Raw genomic sequence first — 22,457 nt, forward strand, 5'->3', positions numbered from 1 at the left:
ATCTCAGCTGTGTGCTAAAGATACACAGCTCCCCAGATCTCACAGATACAAATTGGGAATTCATTGGAGAAATTAGTGTGGGCTAAACCAAGAACAGTGGTTCAAAGCCAAATCTTTAATATACACCATCTTTTAAATACCTGCTCCATATGGGATATCTGTATTTCCTCAAATGTTGGTGTGTATTAGGACTGGGTTAGGAACCAGTGATCTATGTATGGCATCAAGGTTAGCAAACTTGCTCCTCAAACTTAACTACTGGTTTGTCAACAACCGATGGATTGTTTAATAATATAATGATTATTATCCCCAAACTACCCATGGACAATCATGGTGGTGTAAATGTTTGGATTCACAAGGAAGTTTAACATAGGCTAGTATGTAAATACACTAACCTTTTAATTGCCATTTAACTCACAAATATACCCATTTAAAATCGTTTTCTAAACCTGCCACCACAAATCACAATCTTGTGATATATTTACTGACATGTTGTTAACCAAACTGCCAAAGTTGTATGGCCAGAACATTCTACTAGATATGACTTGGATGTTGTGTAACCACTATGTTTCTGAAACCAGGTGATCGGCCATTATATTGATCTGCTACTTTACCAACACAATGTCATAGTTCCTCGGGAAAAAAAAGGAACTAAACTTTCATGGAATGGTATCAAGCCATTCACCAAGTGGGAGCCATTGTTCCTCTACCATATTGTCAAGACATCAGTTACAATTCCACACTCATAACTCAAATCTTTTAAAGGCTTTGTCAAACTGCTAGATGATCTCATGACAATTTTCCATTTATATTTCTAACAAAATTGTATTTTCATTGACCAGTTATTAGAAGCTTTTGTCATTTGTTTTGTATCCATTTCCCTACATACCACAGGATTTACAATAAAGAAACACAAGATAAATACAATGCAACTAGGGAGTGTGTAAGGGATACCTGATACCAAGTAATTAGCTTTACATGCTAGCTGGTGTATTGGATAATGCCTGTGTACACATGGCAGGATCAACTGTATTTCTTGTTTTCATTCTTCATCTTGCTTTACTCCCAGGTGATACCCCACATTGTCTATTAGTCAATATAGCACCTTCATCCTTGGGTAAAAGGAGGTCTTGATGGAATGCTAAAATATGGAGCTAGAAAGCAGGGTAAGAAAAGTGTATATTTGCCTGCTTTCTACTGTCCCTCATGCCCGCTAACTCTTGTGCTATTTGTCAGTGAAGGGTCAGTCTCAGGGAAACAAGGGGCTTTGTGGGGGCAGATTTTTGTGAAACTGTGTTAGTTTGTGCAACCATGGGGGACAGCTACACGTTTACAAGGCTCCATGCTGTGACTCGTATTTGGAGAGAATGTTGCGATAGCGGGAGAGTTCTTGACGGATTTTTGCTACCTCTTGACGAAGCACTGCATTCTCTTTTTCAAGAAAGGCAGCCCGCACTGTGATCTGATTCTCTTTCAGGCGACGAGCATCCCGTGACCGTTTGGCCGCTTCATTGTTTTTGTACCTCCGGTTCCAATATTTCTCATCCTAGTGATTATTAAAAAGAAATGTACATTGTAACAAGTCGATTAAGAACTTCAAGGCAAATCTCTCTGCAGATTAACAACAGCATACACAGGTGAAAGTATGTACATGGGTTGTTGTTGTAATCACACAATTACAATTGTTAGGGTAATCTCATTTATATATTCTTTATATTGAGTTCAGTGAAGCAAACACTATCTTTTCCCCTAGAAAAACATCTTAGATTTAATGCTTGTTTAACATGTAACAGTAAAACAAATTTCTCTTATTCCCCACATCTTCATATTATGAATGAATCAGCAACACGTTTGCCAATGTATTGCTGTCATATGTCTTTTCCTGAAGATGTGTGGAATTAAAGATCAAGAGTAGATTATTGCAGACTAAATATCATGCTAAAAATGTAGGCGTTTTGCCTACTTCTACATATCTGCATATAGATAAACCACAGCTAACGGTTTCAGCCAAATCAAAATGCAGAGCCAAAAGAGAATAACACCATGTCCTCACTTTACCTTCTGTTCATCTGGCACCTGTATTTTTCTAGCTTTTTTCATAATGGGCTGTGGTTTCAACTCCTCTTCAGAAAATCGATGTTTCCTAGGGTCGAAAGTCTCATGTCCTGGCACACTGGACAAGGCAAGGTCAGCAGGATCTGGGTCAAAGTTCATCATCACTTCCACAGAGTCTGGGTCCACAGGACTTGGACTGTCCCTAGACACAGGAGTCATCTGATCTTAAGTGCAAAAAAACCAAAAAACAGCTTGGATTACTCAGAGGACACCAGCGAAGAACCAGTTATGCCGTAAAGATTCGGCTTCACACTGAAATACATGTCACGCTTCCATATTAAAAAATCCTATTGCAAAAAATGAGCCTTTCAACAAATATGTCCATGTATTTGCTAAAAATGAATGAGAATGGAAAGTCCTTTGAAAATGCTATTTGTCAGGAGAAACACGTGTATGGTTACAACAGCATCAATTTAACTTAATAATGTATCCATCTATGGTATAAGGGAGCACGACTGACATAGTTCTAGGAATACAATATGCAAAATATGCTCCCCCCTTCACATTATATCTTTTTTATTTAACTTCATTTACATAAGAATAATTAGATTACTACAAAAGATTCAAAATGTTGACCTATGTCCAGTATAATAGCAACTATAACATGTTTCACTGCACATCAACATCTGAAAGACTACAGGGGTTCATTCGCAAAGCCTCGGAGGCCAGAATGGTAAATGATTTGTGAGCTGAGCTAAGGCAGCGTTATATTTGGAAGTGTTGCCTCTTATTGTTTCATGGGCAAGCAGTTACTTTCAGCGTATGGAAACCCGTGTTAACCACCAAAGTTATGCATTTGTAAAGTCTACCTCAAAATCCAGGAAAAAACAATACGAGAACAAGCTTTCATTTTTAATATGATAGTATTCAGGAAATTATTTACCAGCTTCGCAAACTGCCATTAAAGCGATCTGTCGCATTTTGATGAATATTACACTTTGCAATGCATTGCATTAAGTAAACTTTTATAATGAAGTTTACTTATTAAAAACAATATACATATCACTAACTCCTTTTATCTTTTAACATAGGTAGTAGCCTTCTTAACTTCACATTCACACAATTTGTAGGATTATTCCTCCTCATTGACGAATAAAAAAACTTTATAAAAAAAAACAAAAAACTAGATATTCCATATTGATATAACAAAGTGCAAGCTACATGCACTTCTAATAAATAATTTATAATGTATGCTAAAATCTGTGACAGTGGCTGGTCCCTTTTAAACAGAAAAATATCGTCTACTGTCATGCCTGTTACATCTAAATGTGAAAAACTCTAAGCTGTAGTGAGGAGGGCAACTGTTGGCATTATATAAATAATCATCATCAATAAGTGGTACATTTAACAATCTATGGGTAGCTGACATACATATAATGAATGCAATGATGTTAAGGTTTAAAATGTTTTGAGTTGGTTGTGCTGTTAAGACAGATCATTTAAACGGTGCATAAATAAATACTGAAAATGGAAGGCACTTATTTTTATTTCTTCTGGTCAAAGCGGAAACTCCTACACTAAGTATGCTGAAATGCTTTGCGAGATGATGTTCTTGATGTAAATGTATAGAGATTTCCCATTAAAATGGAGAGCATTACACAGTAATCCTGCTAACATTGCGTTGAATGCGGCAAATGGCGCCCCCAGTCATATTGGCTCCGATTGGACAGAGGTTAGAGAAAAGAGAATTATACTCAAATTAAAACATCCCATGCAAAATTTGCCCTTAACCCCTTCAATCCACTATAGACGTACCGGGACATCCAAAAAACGCCCACTAAGAAACCCCTATGGACGTTCCGGTACGTCCAGCCCTTCGTGCAGCGTCAGGGACACATCCCTGCCGCTGCACGGGAGACCAGGCTGTCGTTTGACAGCCTGGACTCCCCCCTGGCAGCAGAAGCCGGCATCGCCGGCTTTCTGCTGCCCGATCTCCCGTATCAGCTTCCGGCATGAAAGCCGGTAAGCTGTTACAGTTGAAAGTGCCCGATCGCGCAGTTGCAAACGCGCGATCGGGCATTCCCTTCCGGGTTACGTCACTGCTGACGTAACCCGGAAGGTCATCAGAGGACAGGATATCCCCTGCGGGGATATCCTGCCCTCCGATGAGGCACAGAGACGCTGCGATCTCTATGCAGGTCTGTGAGGACCTGCTAGAGATCACAGTGTGATCGGTGCAGGGGGATCGCGGGGAGGGGAGTGAGAAACCATGTCTCTCACTCCCCCTCCCGTCCTGAAAGAGAAAAGCAAAAAACAAATATAATCTGAGCTGTGATGTCATTGTGACATCACTGGCATGTTCAGGAGGTCCCTAGGAGGACCTCTAACCATTTCTGTGTAAAAATAATATATAAAAAATAAAAAAAAATGTAAAAAAATAAAAAACCTTACTTCCCATTGCCCTAGCATAACATCTAGCTAAGTGGAAACAGTGACTTTTCCTTCTCCTTTAATGGACAAAGGGGTTATGAACAAATGGCGCATCCACAATTCTACATATCATTTAAATGAATTTTCCATATGTATGGATTGTCTAGATTCTATAAGATATGAAAGGATCACTCTCGTCTGCAATTTCCATGGATTTCTGTTCCCCATTAAAGTAGAGCAGTATTCGGAGAGGTTCCTTCTATTGCCGTGTAATCTGCAGACAGGTGATGGCCGTGGCCCTGCACGAGTCTGGGTACAGTAATCAGGTCTCGTGCTCTCGCACAGAGAGGCGGCTGCTGCATCAGCCCTCCCCGCCTCCCTCGCTGGCTTGGCACATGTCAGCTCCTGCAGCTGCTCCCCGTGAGTGGATTTCCCTGGCTGGCCATGTTCTTCTAGAAGGAGGGAGGGGTATATTTGCAATGAGCATGCACATGGAGTTGGAGTGTGAGGTGGCCCCAGGGAAGGGAATGCAAAGGAGGGTGTTAGAGTAAGGAAAAGGAGGGGTGGGCAGTGGAGAGAGGACTTTTACAAAGGGAGCCGGCTGAGCGAGACTAATTGATGTGAAATCCTAAATTCCTAGGGAGGAAATGGGAGGGGGTGGGATAGCTGGATGTAGAATCAGATCTGCTGCCAGCCTTCTGCAGAGCGCTGTTGCTAGCTTATCTGGGTAGAACTGTGCCCACATAGGAATGCAATTTGCATTCACCATCATAAGGAAGAATCAAGGATTAGATATGTAGGATGCACAACATAAGAGCAAAAAAACCTTCATACTGTCACAGTCTGTGCAAAGGAATTAAAAATACTGTTTATTATCTACAATGTATCTTTCAGGAATACTGCTAATTGCGTATTTATCACAAAAATATTTACACAATTTCCTTTTAACAAGCTATATCGAATGGGATTCACAAATGTAAAAAAATGCCCGAACCCCACGGGTTTATAAGTATACACATGAACAAATACATGGCCAAAACAGATCCATCTACTAAAGTTCTGTTTCCTCTTTGGATTAGCCCCAGAGACTCAGCCGCCGCTAGCACTTCAACACTAGATCGCAGAGATTCTAGAGAAGAAACTGTAGGTAGTCATGAAGAAATCTGTGGCTGTAGCCAAAGGTCAATTCATGTAGTTTCAAAGAAACTAGGAAAATCAAACAGTTATACTAGCTTTATGAACTGGCACCAATATTCTCGGACTGGGGCTGTTCTTAGGTTCTTAATGAGGTACCAGGAGGTTTAGCGCAATCATAAGCAACTACTACCATCCTAAAATACAGAAAGACAAACCAATCCAAAGTGATTTTTGCTGTTTCACTGATGGCATGAAACCACAGGTGTTATGGGTTCACAACAAGCTGATAAATATATTTTAAATGAGTTTGCACACAAGCATTCCCTAATAAGTGGGAAGTTTGGAACCCCTGGCACATTTCATACAAAGCATATGAGGCATCTAATACAAAGATTGGGGAGATGCCAGGGGATTATGTAGCTTTTCTCGAAAGATATACAACACCCTGGATTTAATGGAAATGTAAACCTTAGTTTAATTTATTTTTTTTACTTAAAATGCAGTTGTAGTGTTGGAATGCATCAGATTGTTTGCCCGGTAGCTGGTGGTGTATTTTGCCAACATCCGCTCTGCCCAGTGAGTAAGCAGTGCGCCAGACAGCCTGATCGCCCAGAAGTATGCTCTGTCCTATTGATTATGCAGCTGAGGGGCTACCATCCCACTCAGCTTTAGTCCTAGACCCACCTACCTCTGCGGAGCACTACCGTATGAGATCAGTTACTGACCTGTGGATACTCTTAGCAAAACAGATCCTAATTTACCAATTTTACCTCTGACTACACAAGTCAAATGGACCTTGCTCGTTAATGATTTCTGCAGTGATTCCAGGACAACTTAACTCCTGATAAATATTTAACTTACAGGCTCTAGACTTTTTTTCAAATTATTTCAGAATGACTTCAGTCAGGTACGGAGACGCTACCAATGGGTATACAGGAATACCATCCCGTTCCTGTTTTGTTATGAAATCTGTTCATGAATATGCATGAAAACAGGGCTCCGTACAATAACATTATGGCTCAGTGCAGTTCCTGACTAATGATTTGATCATCTGATCATATACAGTATTTGAGAAAGAAATCATTTCCGAGGATACACATCTTACTATTTACTGGAGACAGGAAAGTGGAGGGATTCAGACACAATTTGGCTGAACTTTCTAAAGAGTCCCTCCAGGGGCTTCAAGCAAACCTCTGCAAAATTGACTTGAATCTATGATTTAGCTATGGAAGCTAATCTTACTCAAAGCAAGTCTGTAATAAACACAAAAGGTAGAACAAAGGACTGCAGGATTTAAATCACGAAGCTTCACAGGCAGGCCACAGATGGAAGAATTATAATACCTTCAAGCAGATTGATATACAATAGCTTTGCTAATAAGGTTATTTCACCAAATGCAATTTAAGAAGCCTAACAAAAAGTAAATACACCTATGTAACTTCCAGTTTTTTTTTGGAATATATAATTTAGTGCTGCAGTATCAGTGGCTTCTTTTTATATGCTACGCTCCATGTGTTGGTATTTCAATGGTTACATTGTCACTGGTATACTTTTTTATACCTCTATCTGCACACATACAGACTGATTATTTAAAATTCCTATAGCAAAGGTTCTTTAAGTAATGCCTAAAGATTTTTTATTGCTTAGTATATACACCGATGAGCCATAACATTATGACCAGTGAAGTGAATAATACTGATAATCTTGTTATCATGGCACCTGTCAGTGGGTGGGATATATTAACCAGCAAGTGAACATTGTGTCCTTAAAGTTTTTGTGTTAGAGGCAGGAAAGGTGGGCAAGCCTAAGAATCTGAGTGACTTTGACATGGGCCAAATTATGATGGCTAGGTGATTGGGTCAGAGCATCTTCAAAACTGCAGCTCTTGTGGGGTGTTCCCAGTTTGCAGTGGTCAGTACATATCAAAAGTGGTCCAAGGAAGGAAGGAAAAGAGGTGAACCGGTAAAGGGTCATGGGCAGCCAAGGAAAGGTCTGAATCATATAGAGACCGACTCCCATCATAGATTGTCCTCAAACACTAGTCTTACCACACTAAGTTCAGTTAGGGGAAGTGGGACATTGATGGATATCATCAAGACATTAGGAGGTAGTGGGAACTTAATCACACACACTCAAATGAGTGAGTCAAGATTCTTGTGGGACAGCTCTCAGGCAGAGCAAAGGAAGCCTACACAGCCTTTCCTAGAAAGGAAAGACTAGATGGGCTGAATGGTTCTTATCTGCTGTCACTTTCTATGACTATGAGGAGGTTAAGCAAGTCATGCTGGCACAGCATGCTGTTATCACTAAACTCTGGAGGTTATAAGAGCTTTGGCAGAGGAGTGGGATGCGCCAGCTGACTGAATCAAGCTTGCTGAGGATGGTGGGACGTGCAATTGACACAGTAGAAGGAATCCAGCTGGTGCTGCTGGAACGGATCTATAACAAATGTCCAGCTGAGGTGCACAAGGAAACAAGGAGGTCAAGAACCTTTAAGGTATCCCTGCAGATATACTGCTTGGCAATGAATTGAAGCCAGTGGAATCCTGCTTTGCGACTGGTGTGAGCTATTGTCAAACTCGACAGACCAACACTAACCCTTGTCCTTCACTGGCAACTGAGAACTGATCCGAGCATAGGCTCTGAGCAAAGTAGAACACACTGTGACAGACAATGACACTTAGGAAGACAGATCCTGTCTGGGAACTGATAACCAAAGTGCAATCTTCCCATATATCAAGGCTATCTTAACCTGTAAGTTTTCCCCACAAAGGCTGACCACCCTCATGGACCCTGCAAGATTTACATTGGAAGGCTTATTCCAGGGTCTGGAACCTGACACCTTTATACTTGGGTTTCCGTGGGCTGTGTTTTATGAAAATATAATAAATGGATATTAGTACATAATTATTGCACGAAAACTATGAAGAATTGTGCAAAAATACGTATAAACTTATAGGAGACAAGTGGAGTTTGAATGATACCTTTATTGGCTAACTGAGTAAATATAGATTGCAAGCTTTCAAGACCTCTCAGGTCCCTTCATCAGGCATGTTATACAATAATGTGAAGAACCTCTCTTTAAGTATCAGTCAAATAGCATGGTTACAATTGGGAAGCAGATAACATCAAAATGTCTAAGACAAGGTTCTTTGATCAGTCAATAGTGTTAAAATCAGAGGTGGATTGGAGTCATAAAAGGAGGTGTCTGGAGGTATTCACAACTCTAATGGGGTCAGGTTGTGTGCATGTCTCGTTTGTTATCTACAAAGTGATAATGGGATACAAATTCCCTACCCCCGTTGAGGCCAGCATTTAAAGAGTTAAATTTAAGTATTAATATAACCTCCCATATTTTTCTCTCCCTCTGAGTTTTGAACAGTCCCACTAATACAGCCAGTCTGATGTCACTGATGCTATGTCCATTTTGGCAAAAATGTTCTCCCACTGGTGTCTCTGCTCTGTTGTTGTTGATGTTGAATCTGTGTGAATTAAACCTTTTATGCAATGGCTGGCCTGTTTCGCCTACGTAGAGGGCTGTTGGACACTTTGCACACATAATAAGGTAAACCACATTAGAAGATTTGCAGGAGAAGGCACCATTGATCTTATGGAGTGTATTAGAATTTGGTATAGGCACAGTGTGGATGTGTGCGCATGTTTTACACCTTCCTTGTAGGCAGGGGAAAGTGCCATTTTTTGTGGACTTGTTCAGGGCACTCCTGGTTAGTAGTTGTTTAAGATTGGGGGGCTGTCTGAAGGAAAGTAGGGGAGGCTGTGGAAAAATGTCCCTGAGTCTGTCATCAGTGTGTAGTGTTGCTTGAAGTTCTTTAGATATTTTGCGTAGAGCTTCTACCTGGGGGTGGTAAGTGACAACCAGGAGCACACGGGTTCCAGTATGATGTTCTTTGTACTTTAGTAATTTTTTTCTGGGAATGTTGGTGGCCTTCTGTATCTGGTTGTCAATTATCCTGGCATTGTAGCCCTGGTTCATAAAGTCTCCCCTTAGTTTCTGGAGCTGTTTGTCGCGATCTGCTGTATCAGAACAGATGCGGTTGTATCTGATGGCCTGGCTGTATATGATAGAGTTTTTTGGTATGTTTAGGGTGGAAGCTGTTGTTTTTAAGGTAAGTCGGTCTGTCTGTTATTTCTGTGGGTGAGTGGCTGATTGTGAGGTTGGTGGTGGGGTGAAATGTGTTGTAGTTCTCGTGGAAGGTGATAAGTTCCTCTTTGCTGGCGGTCCAGATGATTAGAATATCATCTATATAGCGAAGGTACACCAGGGGTTTTGTTTGGCAGGTGGATATGAAATCCTCTTCTAATTTTGCCATAAAGAGGTTGGCGTATTGTGGCGCCAACCACTATTGACTGATCAAAGAACCTTGTCTTAGACATTTTGATGTTATCTGCTTCCCAATTGTAACCATGCTATTTGACTGATACTTAGAGAGGTTTTTCACATTATTGTATAACATAACCTGATGAAGGGACCTGAGAGGTCTTGAAAGCTTGCAATCTATATTTACTCAGTTAGCCAATAAAGGTATCATTCAAACTCCACTTGTCTCCTGTAATTATACGGCTAACATGGTACCAACTCTCATCTTGTATAAACTTGAAGAGAAATAAGTCACCATTTCGGCTTACAAAAACAATGAAAAACTATTCACTACCAGCTATGTGCATTTCTACGCTTTGGATTATTACATTGCAATTAAATGATTAAGTGGCATGTTTAGCATAGTTATGTTGGGCATCAACAAGTAAAATCATAGAAACACAATTTGAAAGAACACTCGCAATACATCCCAGCAATGTTCCTGTCAGCATCTACACGTTTTCTCTATATCATCTTATTCTCTGAATCTGGTTAGCTTCATAGGTAACTATGCCAAAGTACAACCCAGACACAAATAGAGAATATGGTAATTTAAACTTCAGATAATCCCACGTGAAAACACATTTAAAACTATTTTAACCTGTTTTGCGCCGTATTATTTATTATATGCATAAGTGTGCTGTTTGCCCCCAGTGCATTCATGCTGGCTATAGGATTGTAACAACCTACTCTACAGAGAAAGCTTCAGAGGACTTTTTTTTAGGGCAGTCCAAAATATACGGTGACCAGACCTTCTCTTTATAGGGGAAAATTTATATAACATGACGGCTTTAAAACCCGGTATTTATGAGCATGTTACCATTTGTTATGTCTTTCTTAACATAGTTACATTATGCTGACACTTTTAGGTATCATTTCCAGTAAATGGTGTAGGAGTATGGAAAAACACTCTTCTATATCCCCACATTTGTACCTGCAGCGACAACTTAAATCATGGTTGGTGAGTTGTTTTTTGTTTTTTTTTTTATTTGCCCCATTGCCTTACAATATTACTATTAGCAATAAGTTGCCATTTAAAGTTCTGAAAGAACAAAACCCTGTATCATTACAATGGCCTTGCTTTATATATATATTGTAGTTTACTATACTAGTAGTTACATAAAATGACGCAAATGAGAGCAAACACATAAACATTCAAGTAACACTGCACATTTACAAAAAAATCCAGATGTGAAAGCGAAGACAAGGAATTTCTATCTGACCTTGTGAGGGATTACATGCTCCTGTAATACTTCAAACTTGTTATGCTGAGCTCTTTTCATCTGACAATCTCTAACTATAGTACACAGATTTTGTCTCTGGAAGTTAAGATGAGAACATGTAGCATAATTACAGATCAAGTCAAATGATCCTGAGAAGTGTGCATTAGGAGAGGGTATAATGCGTTCTGCAATTTAACAAACAATGCAAAAGACAGACGCGCCTATGCTTCAGCACTAAGTTCAATCAGTCTATCCAGTGTCATTTTTTAATCACAGCTTTAGGGTGTTTTTTTTTTTTTAAACTGTTCTAATGATTTCAAACATGAACTTTAGCGAATTACTACGTTTTACATATAATATGAGCCTGCTCTAGTAAAAACATGATGCAGTAACTACTAGCCACCATTGACACGATTTCTGGGCAAAATATTTGCAGTTACATTATAGCAGGTGTATCTTTCAGAAAGTCTGACACTGAATATAGCGCTATAGACTGCTACATAATAATGCAACTGTTACTTGTAAAATGATACATCATAGTAATTAGTTTTTATTATTGCCATACACATTGCAAACACATTATGATCCAAGAAAATAGTTTGACGGGGGTCCTTGGATCTGCACCCATTAAAGAGGTCCTCTTGTGAATGGGAACTTTTAGCTTATTGAAACTACCTCTAGCCCATATTATATGTCTGTCAATCAGTGTAATTGTTTTGGAAATATTCTGTTTATTTTTTTCCATGCAAGTACAGTACAGAACCATAATAATAATGTTCTGTCACAAATCACAAAAATTTGGGTCTAGTCACTAAACAACAAGATGCTTGAGAGTTCTCTAATGAGATTTGCCTAAATCTGCCATAGATTTAACAGCTATGAGGTTGTTACAGATCCCATTAACGGACATCTAATGTTCAGAAAGCAAACCAATGTTGTATATAAAATGCCCACAAGCTATCAAACTGTACAAAAACAGAAAACGCCGCGTTCCTCAGTCCTCAGAGACATGATGCCAGCCTCTCCCATAACCAGCATTCTCTTGTATTTTGCTTCCTTAACACTTATGGGCTTTGTTCTTGCCAATTCACCCCACATCACCTCTACAAAAGTATACTTTGGCTGTTGACAAAGAAGCAATAGGCATAGAGCCTGGTTGTCAAGTAGGCACATGCATTCAGCCAGGCAGGGCCACATTAATTCCCTGTTCTACATACACTGGCTAAGGATGAACTCGAGGCAGACACACATTCAAGCACTCTCTTTTTTTCGTTCACACACATACTAGCGCACACACACACACACACACACACACGCGGCTGTAAGCCTCTTGCCATCTGTTCCACCCTGCCGTTTGGAGTATAAATGCAGACTGTAACTCAGAGTTGCATCATGACTATGAATGCTGGGGAGGCACGTGGACTAGAAGCAGGCGTCTGCTTAGTTCATCTCACGTTTTAGACACAGGTTCTGGGAGGAGACAAAACAACAGAACAAAAAGCACTCTCTGGTGAACAATACACCATTATTTAAATACTAATAAAAAACAAAGGAGAAGAGTGATCATTTCTGCAAGGAAACATTGTTGCCTGGAAAGAATATGATTAATGTAGGTGCAGATCCCTGACATAATAACTTAGTGGCCTTGAGAAACCTGTAAATACCTATTTATAAAGCAATTGTGAAATATTGCTACCTTACTATAGATCAAGCAAAATTAATCAATGACTATAGCATATTCAAAACAAACAAAAAAGCCAGATATGGGTTGTACAGTGAACCCAGGGATAGGATTTTAAGTAATCCTCTTGGCATACAAAATCGATCTATTACAAAGAGACTCATATTCTTATCTGTATGACACAATCCCATCTGTACCTCTGTTACTACAAGAGAATGAGGCTCTTGTTAATGTCCCAGCTAAGGGTTTAAGATGTGATCTCTCTGTACATACAGTGGCATTTCTGGCTGGCACAACATGGCAAACCGGTTATGTGTTTGTGGTTGGGACAGGCTTCCTCGTGTTAAACTCAAAACAAGGCACAGACTTGGCCTTTCTTTTTGCTCAATGTGTTTGCCAGGAGAAGAGGAACACACAGTGTTTCCGCCAAACTGTACAACTGGATGCAATTATTAGTAACTCTTTCTGCTCAATACACCCATTATTTTTACCAAATTAAGGATTCCAAATATTTACCCCCAAAACACATTTGTTTGATTAAGTGAAATTCTCACAGTCTCCGTTTGACTTGCTGAGCATGCCAATGAGAAACCCTCTGCATGAACAACAAGCCACCCCTTTTTGCACAATGAGTTCTAGCCCGTCTAACAATAGACAACAAACCTGATCCGTGTAACAAAGAGGAAAAGTATTGGTTAAGGCAACTAAATGGCACCTTTGAAAACTTGGGTGTTAATGAAAAATGTATTATACAATCCAGTGATTGTATAATACATTTTTCATTAACACCCAAGTCATCTAGGCACCCTGGCACAGGAAGCACTGGATACAAATCCCTAAGGTTTCAACAAGCCAATCAGTGACACAAAAAGGGTAAGTGATCTAATTTTTTCTAGGTTTAGTCAATTTGTTTTAACTATGTTGAAAAGTGGAGGAGGAGTTTAGGAGGCTGCCTGGAACATTGGAGAAAACTATAAATATTTTCCCATTTATGGTAACCAGTTAGTTTACACATTATTAATCAGACATCTCTAAACTATGCTACATGCCCACTATGCAATGACATTGATGGAGGTCTGTTTTGTTACAGCACAGACTACCTCAAACTGCAGGTAAGATTACCAGTTGGTCCTGCCGGGCCTCTAACTCTGCCTCTGTCCTCCATCTCTGCCTCTATCCCTTCCCCCAAAAAATGTTGGGGTATGCAATTCCTATAGTTGCCATTAAGGCTACCCCAAAAGGGTTAATACATACAAAATAAACAGTCTTTCACAAGTTCATGCATGTGAACATTAAATTGATATAATTTGTGGTAAGTAACAAATGATTTAAACATGGACATATGTACTCGTGTATGTCCCTGCATCCATACTATACTGTTGGTACTTCAAAGGATTTGACAAGCAGTTTCAACAAAATGGTAAAAAAAAAAAAAACTTTACAGAGAAGAATAAAAAAAACACTTAGGATGGACTTTTCTTTGCCTTTAACTGGATGAATACAACTATTTTTCAATCACCATGAAAAATATATTTTTCTACCTTATAATCTGTTGAAAATGCATACTCAAGTCTTGGTTTTTTGATATAAAAAAAAAACTTGTATATAGCGTTAAATTGACACTGACTTAAAGGAACAAAGAAGCAAAATTTCAGACCATTCTTCTAATCTACACATTCCCTATAAAATGTAGTTAGAAATGTCTTATTTGTTAGCTCCTCGCTTCCATCAGTAAGCAATATTTTAAACTCAATATCAAAAGTATAAATAATAACATTATTGAATGTTATACCTGCTTTGCCACTTGAATGTTCAAATTCACTACCCATCATACTTTGTACTGGAGAGGAACAGGCAGAGGTAGAAGAGGCGCAGGATGCTGGTCGGCTGAGGTCTACCACTGACTGGTTCGATGGAGGTGGTGTTAGATTAGATGGTGAAAAAGGCTGGTGAGGTGGGCTTGGTGGGAGACCATTCTCCAGCAGAAACTCATCCAGGTCAACATATTCTATTTCATTATATGGCAGGGTACGTTCCCAAAGCAGGGATCCTAGGAAAGCACAGTGAGAGGAGCGCTGACCAGCCATTTCATCTTCTAGTTTTCTCTCCTTGTCCTTCATGATACCTTGAGGATAAGGCACATAGTATAATCAGAAGACAGAAAAATTAAGCCATTATAATACTTTAAGTATTTTTTTTAACACAGCAGAATCCATTGTAATTTCTTGCAGGTTACCCAACACCTCATACCATACATAATACATTTAGAAACATTACAGCTACAAAATTTAAAATGTGTTTGCATGGCCTTACAGCTAAGACAGATCATATAAACCTTGATTATTAAGCTTCGGAGATATCACTAGAACCCACTAGCAAAGCAGGCATTGCGTGAAAATTGTTTATAATCCAAATAAAAACCACACAAATAGTTTAGAAATTTTTAGTCGTTAACTGGCTCCGGTAATACATCAGGTCCTGCCTTACCCTAGGAACCCCCTGGCCAGGCAGGCACTCATGCAGGATGACTGCAGTTGAAAATCAAGGCCATGTGATAAGATTCACATATATACGCACATTTATAGTAACATTCATTCTCAGTGATGAAATCTGCTTTTCATATCACACATAAACAGGTAAAAGCTACCAATGTCACACTGGATGGTGGTCTACATGCACCAAAATGTTCTACTGGTGAAAGCTTGACAAGGGCTAAAGTATTCAACAGCTGGAGTATTAGTGGTCACGTGATATATTTAATTTTAAAATAACTCCTTGAGCCTTCAATAAGACCAACTCATATTTTAAAAATTCATGAGGATGAAATATTCCAGTTTATTCCTAGAATACGGCAGGTTTAGAGTCGTAGCACAGCATAAACAATATCAAATTCCTGACCAAATGGTAAAGCAAACCATTCTTAAAAATACTGCAATGAAAACATGGTTTGAGTAATTTTATAGGATAAAAGCTAAAAGTTGAGCACTGTGGCATATTATTATATTACTAGCTTTTGTGTCACTCTCTCCCTTTTACCCTTTCCTCTTCTCTTTGGGCAGCACATAACCCCCATCTCCCTGTCGGACATAACACTATCTGGCAGCCCCCACTCATACACAACGTTATCCAGTACTCCAGCACAAGGCCTTACATTGGACAACATTGCCATGTTGCCCATAATTCTTACTGTGAGAAAGAGCCAATTGCCATGTTGCCCAGCTGTAAAAAAGGACTGTCAAGGACATTAATTGAATGTATATGTCTAATTTTCAATTTAGGTTTGATGCTGCACAGCAGGAATAATAGACTCCTATTGTTTATTTCAGTTTTGTACGGAACGTTACATTTCTCTAGGTGTGTCGTCCAATAAATGTCCAATAGAGCCCCACCAATTAAAAATGCATATTAAAGTACCTTGCAGGTACCTTAAGATGCATTCTTTAGTGCAAAAGAAAAATCAATTCTTTCCTTGCTAGAAAACCTGCAGCTCCAGAACTGTTGCAAACCTCAAAGTTTCAACACTGCATGTTGGTGCCTACACCTGGTATGTTTTTTTCCTGGAAAGTGAAAACAATAACACGCACACAAGCATTAACACACACACTCACATGCATCACACAGCCTGTAAGATACAGTTTATTTGGGGAAAATATATATTTTTTGTTGGGGATTAATGCAGCAATTTGATGAATAATATGCAATGTGTTTAACCCTTCTTTTCTCATATCTTAAAGAAGAAAAGTGGCATCTACACGTGGGTTCTATCTGAGAAGCCACCAAACAACTTTATTCTAAATGTAAATAAATATATTTAGATTAAAACAGGATGGATGCAAGGTATTTGGTGGCTTCTCAGATGGAACCCATATGTGCTGCTACCGCCACTATATCCCCCCTTCTCTCAATTTCTTTCCTTCTCTTTCCTCATTATCTCTCCCCTATATCGTTCTCTTTATCTCTTCATTTTCTTACTACTTATCTCTCCCCTATCCCAGTGCTCAGCATCAATAGCCAGCAAGCTTTGCGAGGGAACAGTGAAACAGAAGTCTGTATTAACAGACCTTGTGCCGTTTAATAAAATTAACTAGTTGCTCTAGAGCCCCAACATTCAGCCACATCCATACTTCTCACCTGTCTCACTAAGAGGCAATCCAACTGGGCTCCGAGATGTATAGAACCCACTGACATTGCACTCCTGGAAATGACATCACTTCTCAGCAAGCTTCCACCGCATACTCTGCCGCTTGCTTTCCAGCTCGTAACCCACAAGATTTTGGAGTGTTTCTGTGGGAATTTTTGACCATTCATACAGTAGAGCATTTGTAAGGTCAGGCACTAACATTGGATGAGAAGGCCCAGCTCGCAATCTCCATTCCACTTCATCCTAAAGGTGATGATGGGGTTGAAGTCAGGGCTCTGTGTGACCAGTCAAGTTCTTCCACACCAAACACATCCAACCTTTATTGACCTTGCTTTGTGCACTGGGGCACAGTCATGCTAGAAGATAAAAGGGCCTTCCCGAAATTGTTCTCACAAAGTTGGAAGAATATCATTGTCCAAAATGTCTTGGTATACTGAAGCATTAAGATTTCCTTTCACTGGAAGTAAGGGGCACAACATCTGAAAAACAGTCCCATACCATATCCCTACTTCACCAAACTTCACAGTTGGCACAATGCACTCAGGCATCTGCCGAACCCAGACTCGCCCATCAGACTGCCAAACAGAGAAGTGTTTCCACTGCTCCAGAGTCCGGTGACGGCGTGCTTTACACCACTCGATCCGCCACTTGGCATTGTACTTGGTGATGTGAGGCTTGCATGCAGCTGCTCGGCCAAGGCAACACATTCTGTGAAGCTCCCGCCGCACAGTTTTTGTGCTGATATTAACACCAGTGGAAGTTTGGAACTCTTCAGCTATGGAATCAGCAGAGCGTTGACAACTTTTCCACACCACTTTTACGCGGTCTACTGCTTTGTGGCTCTGGTCCTGCTGTTTCTAAACGCTTTCAATGTCCAATAATACCACTTTACAGTTGACAGTGGGATATCTAGCAGGGATGAAATTTCACAAACTGACTTAATGCAAAGGTGGCATCCTATCACAGCACCACGCTTGAATTCACTGAGCAAATCAGAACGACCCATTTTATTCACAAATGTTTGTAAATGCCGACTGCATGGCTAGGTTCTTCTTTTAACCCCTTAAGGATAATGAGCGGTCCCTTAACCCATTGAAAACAATGCATTTTGAGCCCGTACATGTACGGGCTTTGTCATTAAGGGGTTAAACACCTCTTGCAATGGGCCAGATTGAAACACTTGAACTAAACCATTAAGAGGTGTGTCCTCATACAAGACAAGAGTCTACATAACAGTCTTAAGCTAGATGGACAAAGCTTTAAAAGTAATATCAGGAAATTTGACTTTACTGAAAGGGTAGTGGATGCAAGGAATAACCTTCCAGCAGAAGTGGAGATTTAAACAGTAAAAGGCAATTGAGCAAGCATGGGATAGGTATATGGCTAAGCTAGACATAAGATAAGGCCAGGGACTAAGGGAAATATTCAGAGGTTGGGCAGACTAGATGGGTCGAATGGCTCTTATTTGCCGACACCTTTTATGTTTCTAACCTAACAATGACCTGTTCCTTAGCAGGTCTAATAGACAAATTAAACCTCAGATGTGCAACACCACGTGACATATTACATCGTGTCATGATTTATTCAACAAAAATAAGCCAAAATGGAGAAGCCATGTGTGAAAAACTAAGTACACCCCTACTACTTCCATAGGAATTAAGACACCAAGTAGCTGACAGGTGCTGCTAATCAAATGCCCTTCATTAGTTGATCATCAGCAAGTGTGACCACCTCTATAAAAGCCGAAGTTTTAGCAGTTTGCTGCTGGAGCATTCAGGCGTGTGTTAACACAATGCCAAGAAGGAATGACATTAGCAATGATTTTAGAGAAGCAATTGCTGCTGCCCATCAATCTGGCCATTTTCAAACAAACTCCATCATTCTACAGTGAGAAAGATTATTAAGACACGGAATACACATGTAAAAAAAAAAAAATTATACAGCACTTGTGTATATGTGGACAGAGGCTCCACTCCCACTAGTGTCTCACCACTAGACAATAAAATCAACAATCATTCATAGAGAGTGCGCTTATTACTGTTTATTGATATATTATGTGCGTGCGTGTGTATGCACATGTCGGTCGGGGCAGAATAGGAGTCAGAAAGAGGATGAAAAATATAACTAGCAGACAAGATAGAAAAAAATCAGCAAGTCATATAGTTCCTTTTACAGAAGGAAAGACCACTAGGGGAGCAGAGAAGAAAGGGGGAAAAGAGCTTGAGTAAAGCATGAAACCCAGAGAAGGGGCCCAAAGCTCCTTAATACGGCCTTGCAACTGTCCTCTCCTGGTAGCCTCCACTGAAACCAGAAAGCATCGGTATGAAATCTAGCATATGATTGGTAGCACTCTCTCTGAAGTGACTGAAGCAGCAGCCAATCTCCTGTATGCTAGCAAAACATGTTCAGGTAGCATACATGTGATTGATGGCTGCTACTCACGTGAATTTCAATGTCAGCTCTGAGAATTGAACAGAGGCAGCAGGGGTAATAGTTATGATACTGAAGAACTCAAATACCTAAAGAATGCTTGCACCCAAATGCACTAGATTCCATGCAGAATAGACTCCTACATACCCTAAATCCGGGAGTCCTCCCTTAACGCCAAACTAAAGTATTACATGGCTCACAGAATCTAGCTCGATGTTTTTAGGCAAGTGGTGTGGTTTTTAGGCCAGGTATGTTCAACCTAGTAAATGTTTTGTTTTTTTTATACAATCTCTAAAATGTTATTATACAGGCATTATAATTTTCTTATGTAGAAAGGAAGAACATACTCCACACCTGAAATTTGTCATTTAAACAAAATAAATAATTGCTTTACCAACTGGAGCGCAGTTTTTCTGCATATTCTAAACCACCTGTTCCTTAACTCCAAAACAAAAGGACAAAGCTTGCACTCCAATGTTTCATAGTACTGTCAACCCCCCTGTATAAATTTTTTCCCCATGCATGAATACATTAATGTTCTGAAAGCACAATAAACACTTGAGAGGCATAACAATCTCTTCCACATGGCCCGTCCTGTCACCACCCCATACTACACGTGCTGCAGTAACTCATCCAGTCAGGTGTCAGCAAGGTAGGACGCAACATTGAACACCAGCTTCTTGCTCACCTGAAATGCACTCTACCTACACCCTGCCTTCCATGCTTTACAGGCAATGGTCCATGTTATTGTGCAACTCAGCTCTCTAACGCCAAATCCTTGGAGATCTATCTACTAAACATTCACTAAATGTAAAATAAGTACATGTGATTCAGAGAACTCGATACACACGAAGTTCCACTACAGAAGAGAATATGAGCCAAAGAAACCTCTCCCAAAATAACTATTAAAATTTCATGCATGCTATGTATTTATTGCTCCACAGTCAATTATACTTATATATATTTTGTCAAATAAATGCACGTGAGATCATGTGTAATATTCTATTAAAAAAAACTGGAAAAATCTATTTATTTATTTTTTAGATTATGTGTCCTACATAATCTAAAAAATAAATAAATAGATTTTTCCAGTTGTGTAGTATTCTGCTGAGTCCTCAACAACTAAAAAGTAAAACAAGAAATAGAGAAATGGGTAAAGTATTGGTCTTGGCAACACCCATACTTGATGTTTTGATAATTCTTTGAAATCTGCAAACTGATAGTATATATAACCAAAGAGATTTGGGGTGGAAAATGAATTCATTTTGGAATATATCTCCTGTTTATAGTTCCAGTAGCTGCTGGTAATTGCAAGCCATTAAAATAAGAGTTTGCATCATGGTTGTGCTGCTTCCCTAGTAATATGTTATTTCTGAGATGCACAACCATACCAAGAATGAAGGATCTGGAATCCAAATGATGAAAATTAAAAACAGGGGCAATGTGCACCTAACAAATTTGATGGACTTACAACTGTATAAAACCTCAAAAGTCAAAATGACAAAGGAGGAGAAATGTTACAAGAAGAAGTCATGATCTAGATGTAAGGTAAAGAACTTTTACATTGCTAACAGAGTGGGAAAGAAATTGAACAGCCTTCTTCCCATCAGAAGTGGTACAGGGTAATATAGTGAGTACGGTATGGGCATAAAGTCTAAGACGATACCAAGGACTTATTAAGATCTGAGTCTTTATATGAGGAAATGCTGGCAGACTAAGATGGGCCAAATGTTTTCTATCTGCTGTCAAATTCGGTTTCTATGACAAATGCCTCCATCACCCCAAAATACTAATTGTTATTATTACATTTTATTTATAAACATGCAAAAGATTTGTAAGTTATGTAACAATACCAAAGAGTGAAAAGCAATAGCGTTACAATTGGCAATATACAAAACTGACAATGACAACTTAAGACACACTGGTGCATGAGTATAAGAAGACCATGAGCAACCTATTATTTAATATGGTCAATAAGCTGCATGACACTGCTTCTTGCCACAACACAGGCTGCACATGATTGAACCCCAATGCCTTTTTATGTTTGATATGCAGAACCTACTAATCCTAAGAAGTGCATGCGATGCTCTGTATATTCTATTTTGGAAGTAGATCCTAAACATGTCTAGGGGAGCTTTAGAAATATACTATAAATGAGATGATTCTATGATGATACAGCAGCAGCAGGAAAAATATGGATGCAATGTGAAAGAGTACACTAGCAGCAGAGGCAAAAATGGTTACAAAATATACAATTGCAGAGCAAAGGTGTAGGAATGAGATCTATGTAGAATGCATAGAATGCACCTGAAGCCTTTATTTAACCATACGAAGCATATAGGATCCCTGCGAAGGAACGAATGGCTGGCACACTGCTTTACCACAGCTGTCAGGGCAATTGCTGTACTTACAATTAGAGAGGTCCTTTGCCCTTCGCTCCTGCCCCTTTATGGGGCCTTGCAGCAGGCTCTTCAAGCTCACCATCCCCGCCCCTGGCACCCCAATGGGAGGCGTTGGATGCAGCTGTTGGCCCTGTAGCTTTTCACTGCCAGCCAGCTGGGTTGTTGGCCGAGCCATCTCTTCTGACAGTTTGCACGTCAATACGAAGCAGATGAAGGATGCAACAAGAACCCCCCCAACACGGGAATACCGAGCGCACTGCAACAAGACGTCTTCTTCGTTCTTAAAAATGAATGTACTTAAAATCAATTTTTTTCAAGAAAAATAATTAAGTGATTAAATCAAATGAGACACAATGCAATTCAAAAGAGGTCTCCACTTGAGCAAGTGAGCAGAGAACGCTCAAAGCACCGGATACACGGACTTTTTCTTTTTGCTTGGGGGTGAAGGTAGTTTACCCATTTCCTGATCAATGGAAAAATGTTTTGCTTTTTTTCTTATTTTCCTCTGTGGCAGAGAGAAGATAGGAGGAGTCTGCAGCAGCTACATCCATGAAACTGAGACTTCCCGGGCAGCCAATCA

The 22,457-nt window shown here is 39.7% G+C and overlaps 1 protein-coding gene across 1 annotated transcript; it reads right to left on the minus strand.

Moving 5' to 3' along the window:
- Positions 1-1,330: 1,330 nt before the first annotated feature.
- Positions 1,331-22,052, minus strand: LOC149286337 (D site-binding protein-like). The gene is made up of 4 exons (XM_089494241.1): positions 21,887-22,052; positions 14,697-15,029; positions 2,059-2,279; positions 1,331-1,546 (listed from the first exon to the last, which is right to left on the minus strand). Exons 1-4 carry the CDS (start codon positions 22,050-22,052, stop codon positions 1,331-1,333), a joined length of 936 nt encoding a protein of 311 aa, XP_089350367.1.
- Positions 22,053-22,457: the final 405 nt, after the last annotated feature.

This window comes from Sceloporus occidentalis, unplaced genomic scaffold (genome assembly GCF_023333645.1).
Source record: "Sceloporus occidentalis isolate IW3139 unplaced genomic scaffold, rSceOcc1.0.p SCAF_70, whole genome shotgun sequence".
In the NCBI taxonomy this organism is placed as follows: Eukaryota; Metazoa; Chordata; class Lepidosauria; order Squamata; family Phrynosomatidae; genus Sceloporus; species Sceloporus occidentalis.